This window comes from Pinus tabuliformis, chromosome 8 (genome assembly GCF_031772625.1).
Source record: "Pinus tabuliformis cultivar Carrire ecotype Pingquan chromosome 8, CPIR1, whole genome shotgun sequence".
Taxonomy (NCBI): domain Eukaryota; kingdom Viridiplantae; phylum Streptophyta; class Pinopsida; order Pinales; family Pinaceae; genus Pinus; species Pinus tabuliformis.
Window position 1 is genome coordinate 650,136,453 of NC_142294.1, and position 8,137 is coordinate 650,144,589.

The window sequence follows — 8,137 nt, forward strand, 5'->3', positions numbered from 1 at the left end:
CCATGAGGCATGATCTCACTCCATCTGAGCAGCCTCAGATCTTGTGGAGTAGGATCTGCTACCTCTTTCCATTGGTAATAAAATAGTGCCACGAGCTCCAAAAAGAAAGTTTCAAAAATCAAGCCAAAGCTGAACTGCTTCAGGTTTCCCAGCTTGCCTTCAATCAGTTGCCTCTTCATGTTGGCCAACAGTCCCTTGCACCAGTTGAACATTGTTGGAGTAAGGAAATCCAATGCATACTGGAATTGTGATTTTGAGACCTCGTGCAAAACCTTCGACTGAGCTATATGTGCCATGGTGTGTAGAATTATGCTCAAGGGAACATTATTGATGGTTAGTATCTTCACCTTCCTGCTCACAATTGTCTCTGTACCCATGCAATGTCTTTTGATTAAGGCATTGGTTCTCTCACCTCCACCACGAGATCCAAAGAGTTGGAATCTTTCCCCTCTTCTAGACAATCTAGTAATGAAGTAGATATCAGCTACTTCCATCTCTAGTTCTTAGTCTCCAATGATGAATATCTATCGATCAACATCCCATAAACTGATTAAATAGTGTAGGAGCTCCATTTGAGCTCTGAGCCTTGGGGTTTGGAAGAATTTAGATAATCTGCACTCCCACAAAGCATTGACACATTAAACTTTTTAGGAAGCCTAGTGATCTTCTACCTCATGGCCCCTTTTCTTCCATTCGATGAACATGTTGTCGAAATATCCTACAAAATAGCCATTTACATTAATTAAATGCCTTTTCATGGATCAAAAATTCAAAAAAATAGATCAAGAGAGGGGATTTATTTTTATTTTTTCTACCCTGTGGCCAACGTGTCTATTTTGATTGATTCCACGTTCGCAACTCGTGATCCTTTCTAGCTCAGGGGCGATCAACGTGGATCTGATGAGTAGACTCATGCTAACTGCCCCCGATTTTAAAATATGAAATCCTCCATTTTAACCAAAAAAATCCTATGGAATGGCATGAAAGTAGAATGAAAAGCAAGGAAAAAGGAAGAGCTCTTACCTATAGTTGATGGTTCATGAAATTATGCCCTGGATCTCTCACATTGATTACCTAAAGAATTAAGGAAAATAGGGTAAAATGTACTCTCCAATTTACTCCAAGTGAAATGGTAAAAATGTTTTTACTTTTAGTCTATTTATAAGTTTTTAAACACATTTTTACCAATATTTTATTATTTTCCTCGATATCGATGATGTGTGATTATCTTTTTGCAGTTATAGGTTCTTTTAGGTGGTTACAGTGATCATATTTTATTGATTCAATGAGTTTTTGTTTTATCTCTTTTTCAGACTCGTTAAAAAAAAAATGAAAAAGGAACCCCACTCGAGTCATCTTTAAGCTCTTTTATGACTCTTGAAATATGAAAAGTTCGTCGAGTACTTGTCTTTTTGAACTCGTTAAAATAAAAAAATCCACAACATCTCAGTATACATATACCACTTTTTCAGGCTGAGATTGACTATTTACGAAAAAGGTATACCTTGGTCAACATGGTCAAGAGTTTCTCTCGAATATTGTTTTCTACCTTTTCAGATTCGAGAGACAAATTATGAAAAGGGACATGATGGAGCTTCCTTTTTCGTCTCTTTTTTAAACTCTCTAAATATGAAAAAGATACCAAGTTATTCCTCCATCGGACTCGTTAAAAATTAAATGACGAAAGACTTGTCACCATGACGAGACTGAGTTTCTCCTTCCTAGGGCTCGTAAAACTTACTAGGATGGATTCATTCGAAGAATGAACTTATAAGAAAAGCATATGATATCCTGTGATAAAAAATAATTGGGCTACTCTCTAGAGATAGTGGGGAAAAATCAAAGTGAAATATCTTTTGTATAGGCAACATGTCACTCTTGAACATGACACTCATTTGTTTCTCGTGTTAGGTTTAGGATATCCTTTCTCAGTCACTTGTCTTTATGGGTTTTGGTGATCTATTTTACCTCTCATCTAACAAATCCATTTCATCATCATGACCCTTGGTTTTATGTTGAGTCAAATGCTGCCACACTCCGGATTCATGTCGCCGATATGTTCATGAGAAGTCCTATCTACAATTTATTACCTATACATTGTCTAACCTTTTTCTACAGTCTTGGATCATACTCATTTATTTCACTTTATTCTCGTTTCGTTTTAATGATGGGGAAATCATCATGGCCCTCCTTCGATGAGTCACTTCCTGTCGACTTCAACTCATTATCTAGGAAGGTGACTTAGAGACTCCCTTTTAGTACCTTAGATCTTGCATGATTTAATGGAAATTTCTTCACATCCAGCGACATGTTTTCATCATTGGACTTCAATCGGATGATTCCATGAGTGTTTGAATTCATCTTCATTTTCACATTCACATATTGTACTATCATACCTTAAGGACCATTCTCATTATTGGTGGTTTCTTTTGCGCATGTTAATGGTTCGCATCATTGACCGGTAATCAAGTGGTTTTCTAGCATGTTTGACTTCAACACATTCATGCGCATGTTAGAATTCGTACTTTGATCAGGTTGGGATGGATCAAAAGACCCTAAGTTTTGTCTAATATAACTCAGGTTGCATGGAGTTATGTATTATTCATGATTGTACACTTTTTTCTTATATACAGATGGTTGTGTACATACCGTGGGACTTTATATTTATGATGATGATGATCCTTCTATGTTAGGAAGCTGCATCCATACCTTGGATCTTATATTTACAGATGATCCTTTTCATTCAGATGCTTTCGCCCATGCCAAGGATCCTTTCACATAATCCTTTCTATCCAGCTGGTTGTGTCCATACCATGGATTCATGTTTTGATATCAAATATGTATATGTATTTTCAGGTCTCCTAACAATGTTTGTTCTAATCCTTGCAAAATCTTGTAAAGAATCTCAGCCATCACTCCCTTTTCTTCGTTCATGCTTTAGGGGGCATCTATTACACAATATTTTTTCACACCTCCTACACTTCCCTGTGTCATACCTTGAAGTGCCCGAAACTTGGCAATCATGTAGTGTACCCATCGTGATATACAATTTAAATCCTCCCTGAAACGCTAATGGAAACATACCTTGAGCCTTCCCTGAAGAAGTAAGCTCTAAAACCCTATTTTCAGGACCAACACAACTGTGAAACTAGCAACTAGTGTTGATGACAAGTTGCACTATACTAGCCTAGCACCTCCAGTGCGCTTTTTAAAACCCCTCTCCTGCCATCCCCCGAACCCATCATTCAAAACAGCAGAGAACGAAATGAAGAATAATATAAACCTTTAAAAGAATGAAAAAACTCTGAATTGATATGACCTGGAAGTAGGGCTTCAATCTGGTGATGGCATCCATGAAGAATCTGGAGGCATTGCACAAAGTTCTATATTACTGTAGAAGATGGTTTCTAAACTCTACAACAGCTGACCCAAATAGACAATGGACAACCTGGTTTGCAAGGGTAGTTGCATAACCCTAAACCCAAGCAACCTTCATCGTCGGATGGGCATCTCCATACTGAACCATCGATGCGAGTTCCCACTCCTGAGATGAACAGGTGTAAGGTTATCATAAATTTCAAGAGATCTCCCACTGGAGTTTGACACATTGACAGTGAGAACAATTAAATTTAAAAAACCAAAGCAACCTTAACCGTTAGATGGGCATCTCCATCCCGAACCATCGATGTGAGTTCCCACTTCCGAGATGAACAGGTGTAAGGTTATCATAAATTTCCAAAGATCTCCCACTGGAGTTTGACACATTGACAGTGATAACAATTAAATTTAAAAATCAAATAACCTTAAGTCGTATATAATGTATCAACTATTGGAGAATAATAAGCTTGTTCTACATCCAAGCAACTTTACTCCCAGGTTATTAGCATTTAATTCCCCAAATGACAGAATGTGAATGTTGCAATGAATTTATAACCATAGGTATCGTATTTCAAGTATATATATATATATATATATATATATATATAGAGTGCTAATGATCACAAGGGGTTGTGACACCATATCTACCAAAGATTAGATAAGAATAAAATCACTTGATGTGCAAACATTTCCTTAATTTTTTCTCCAAAATTGTTTGCATCTTGAAAAATTTGATCCCTCTCAACCCTTGGTAGATCCAAAGCTAAGAGGGATCTATGTTTTTTAATAATAATTGTGTTTCTCCACAACCTAGGATGGGGACAATGTTTGCTTGTAAACATTTACAAGTTGGCTCAATCAAAAGATAATAAAATGTTACAAGGAATATTGAGCCTCATAGATGTTGTAGTTGTCGTAAATGAGAGTAAACATTTAAATATTAGCTCAACTAACAATAGAATGTTAAAAATAATAAAATTCCATTTTTTATATTGTAATTTTTTATTAATAAATTCACTAAACTTTTTAGATAAAAGGAAATCATAATATACATATACATTTAAATATATAACATATAAATAGTAACTATACATTAAGATCTATTTTACCATATAAATTAAAATAAGGATTATGTAATCATATTTAAATTTACTTAATAAGCACTTAAATATTTAATAGTTACAATAAACTTGATTTTTAATCATGGATATTCACCCCCACTTTACCATGGATATTGTTAATTTGCAAACAAGATTTGTTACAATACTATGGGCCAATATCATAGCTTATAAATATCACATGCCCAAAAAACATAGCTCATTTTACAATTAAAATATTTCATAAACATTTTTTATTTATTTATTTTTTTAACAATTTATTTTATTAAATATAAAAGAAAAAAAATGTTGTAATTACTTTTGAGATATGTCTAAACCCTCTATCCTCACTAATAAATATATTATGTGGATATTCCATAGAGATTAAATCAAGGTTTTAATTATATTAAAAATGAGAAGACTTTTATATATAGAGACATGAAATTTATATAATATAAGTAATACGGGCATTGATCCATGTTAACTCCTACTCTACTAAATGTTGAGAGAGATCAAATTTATTTTCACTCTAAAAGAGGTGTGCACCTCAAGCGATTTGATCCCTCTAGGGGCTTAGCAAATCTAGAGTTCAAATGGATATATGCAAGTACATTTAAATATTCAGTCAATTAATAATAAAAAGTTAAAAGGAATAAAAATAACAAAATTCAATTTGTTATATTGTAATTTTGTTTTTATGAATAAAATTACTAAATTCTTTAGATAAAAGAAAAACATAATATACATATCACCTTAAAATATATATAACATATAGATAGTAGCTATAAATTAAGATCCATTTTACCATATGAACTAAACTAAGGATTTTCTAATCATATTTAAATCTAATTAATAAGAAAATAAATACTTTATCATAGATATTATTAACTTGTAAATAGACTTTATAACAATATCATGTGCCCAAAAACCATAACTCATTTGAAAATCAAAACATTTGATTAATATTTAATTTTAAAACAATTACATAATTAAATCTAAAACCAAAAAAATGCTATAATCATTTTTCAAATATATCAAAATGCTCTATTCTCACTATACTAAAAATATTCCATGGATATTTCCTATAGATTAGTTTAAGTTTCTAATAAATTTAAAAATTGAGAATACTTTTTATATATAGACATGTGAAAATTAAAAATGAAAATATATAAAGATGTCGAATTTATCTAATATAAATAATACCAATTTATTATTTAAATTTATCTCAATTCCAAAATAAAAATGAACTTAAATTCACATTATTTTTATCATTTTTATTTTAAATTGTATATCAATTTGGTACATAAAATATTTAAAAAATAAAAATAAAAAATAAAAAATAAAAAATTACACAAATACTTTATTATTAAATTTGAATATATAACCATTTAAGAGAGACCACATCTTCTCACCATTACACTTACAAACCCATAACCTTTTCAGAGAGACCACATCTTCTCACCATTACACTTACAAACCCATAACCAAAAATAATTAAAGTTATGCACTATATTAATTACACACTCAGAAGTTTTGCACTTCGGAAAATTACACACCTTGATAGCACAGAATTATGTAGAAAGCAAAGATTTGATGCTAGCGATATCCCAAGATGAACTAAGTTCAACCCAGTTTGTTGCGAAGTCCCGATTGTTCAGTAATTACTTATTTATTTCACCAAGATAATGATAGATAGATTGCAAGTGCAACTGGACAATTTGCCTTCGCAGGACACTTCCAACTTTAATCTTTCAAATAGCAGGTAACTGAACTTTTGAAGGATCGACTTTGAATACTCTGTTACAGCGTATAATTCCTTCAGCTTATGCATCCCCATGGATTTAAATAACTCTGAAGTGCATCACTAATTCCCCTGATTTAAAGATCATTCTAACATAACTGAGAAGATAAAATAACGTTATCCTATAATAAACGAAGATAAAGATAACACTGAGAGACGTTGCTTGACTTCATGTCGGCTCCAGATAAGCACCTCCGGATCGGCGATCGGAAGGCCTCGTTGAAGAAGTTGCTACGGTGCATGATCTACTAAAGAGCAACCAATATTTCTAGATCCATTAATGTCAGGAGTAATATATGCCCTATACATTAATAAAGTTATAGCTCTAGAAATATCAATCATTAATTGAACCATAGTTACAGAAATATTGATGGCCCTAAAAAGATAGGGTTTGTGGGAATGGGAGATTTTCCCCTCATTTTCCAGGCTTCTCTTCTGTATATTCGAGACTAGAGAAACGTTTCCTCCTGAAAATCACCATGGCAGCAATTAATCCAAGCATACCGACGGCTACTACGCCCAGAGTTATCGCAAACGTCATAGAATTTTTATGTTCTGCAAAATTGCACAAATATTCTTAGTAGGTTTGTGTGTTCGTTGCCCAAAATTAAACCACCAGATTAACTATCATGGTAAAGTAGGTCTAGAATATACCGGAGGATACGGGAGAACTTTCTGCTGCTGCAGGTGGCGAGATAACGGAACTGTCGAAGAATTCATAAACCTCGTAACGCAAATAGCAGTTCTGAGAACCGAATTGTGCCCCCAGAGCTCCACTTTGGCATTTGAATATATTTTCTAAGGCATAGGTTAGACACGATCCGCAGCTTGTCCTGGACAGATCTCTCCAACACTGCGCTAAGCTGTAGATCATCCCCGTTAAACTAGAAGGCTCAGCGGCTGTATCTGCAGCGAAAAGTTTGGGACTCTGAGCGGCTTTAAGGGTAATATTTGAGAGGCGGGCCTTAATAGCATCTGTGAACTGCTGTGGCCGAGTGCTGTCCCCAGTGTTGCAGAGAATACTTATTGGCTTATCCTTCCTACTCTCAATGTCATTGTAAAAGTTATGATTGTCGTAACGCAAGAAGCAACCGTCTAGTTGAATAATTCCATAAGTGTTGTGGCATCGCTGAACAAGATTTTCTTTGGCCGTCGATGCGCACTGTTTGCAATCGGAAGAATCTAAATCTCCCCTGCACTGCACAAGCCCATAAACCGTGCTATTACTGTTTCCCACCTCAGAAACAATACTAGAGGTATTGAATCCGGTGGCATAAACATTGTTCACCAGTGAATCCAAAACCTGGTTTAGATTAAGCTGAAACGGGCTACCGTTTCTAATTGTATAATTGCCGCTATTCCCACAGTTGCTCCAAACGGTAGGAGTCTCCGGATCAGCAACTGCTAATCCGATACCCGTAGATAGAGTGACTATAAGTAACACACTGCCAAACACTGATTTCATGTCCATCGCCATAACCACCTCCTCTTTTGCGTCTCTGCCTAGTTGCGGTGCTACCTGAAGGCACGGCAGTGTAGGGGCAGCTAGTATAATACAATGGCCTTATAAAGTTGAACTTGTATTAATTTTCAGATTTTCTACTGCGTGGAATATTGTCCAACTTGCCTCCACCAGTAATATCTTATCCTTGTTAGTTGCCGAGTGACTGTGACCCGCTGCCTACTCCACCTATTTCCAGAGCCAGTTTTTTATTTAAAAGTATTTTCAGTCGTGGATTAGGTTTAAAAGTTTAGGATATTTAGGTATATTTCATCAAGGTTAAATTTCTATTTTTTATTTAAAAATTATAGATAATTAAATTACAATTTTAGAAAAGTTATTAAGAATATTTTATATTAT

General features: G+C 34.3%; 1 protein-coding gene across 2 annotated transcripts; it reads right to left on the bottom strand.

Moving 5' to 3' along the window:
• Positions 1-5,877: 5,877 nt before the first annotated feature.
• On the bottom strand, positions 5,878-7,879 carry LOC149237213 (cysteine-rich repeat secretory protein 38-like). 2 transcript variants are annotated; one of them, XM_089366784.1, is made up of 2 exons: positions 6,931-7,879; positions 5,878-6,743 (listed from the first exon to the last, which is right to left on the bottom strand). In XM_089366784.1, exons 1-2 carry the CDS (start codon positions 7,751-7,753, stop codon positions 6,508-6,510), a joined length of 1,059 nt encoding a protein of 352 aa, XP_089222910.1. In that variant the 5' UTR covers positions 7,754-7,879; the 3' UTR covers positions 5,878-6,507. The 2 variants fall into 2 exon arrangements, with proteins under 2 accessions (XP_089222910.1, XP_089222911.1); XM_089366785.1 differs by having other exon boundaries at positions 6,554-6,831; positions 6,931-7,872.
• Positions 7,880-8,137: the final 258 nt, after the last annotated feature.

Coding starts and splice junctions, on each gene's coding strand:
- LOC149237213 (XM_089366784.1), bottom strand. CDS start 7,753: ATGGCGATGGACATGAAATCAGTGTTTGGCAGTGTGTTACTTATAGTC. Junction 6,744..6,930: donor AAGTTCTCCCGTATCCTCCG/GTATATTCTAGA, acceptor GGTGATTTTCAG/GAGGAAACGTTTCTCTAGTC.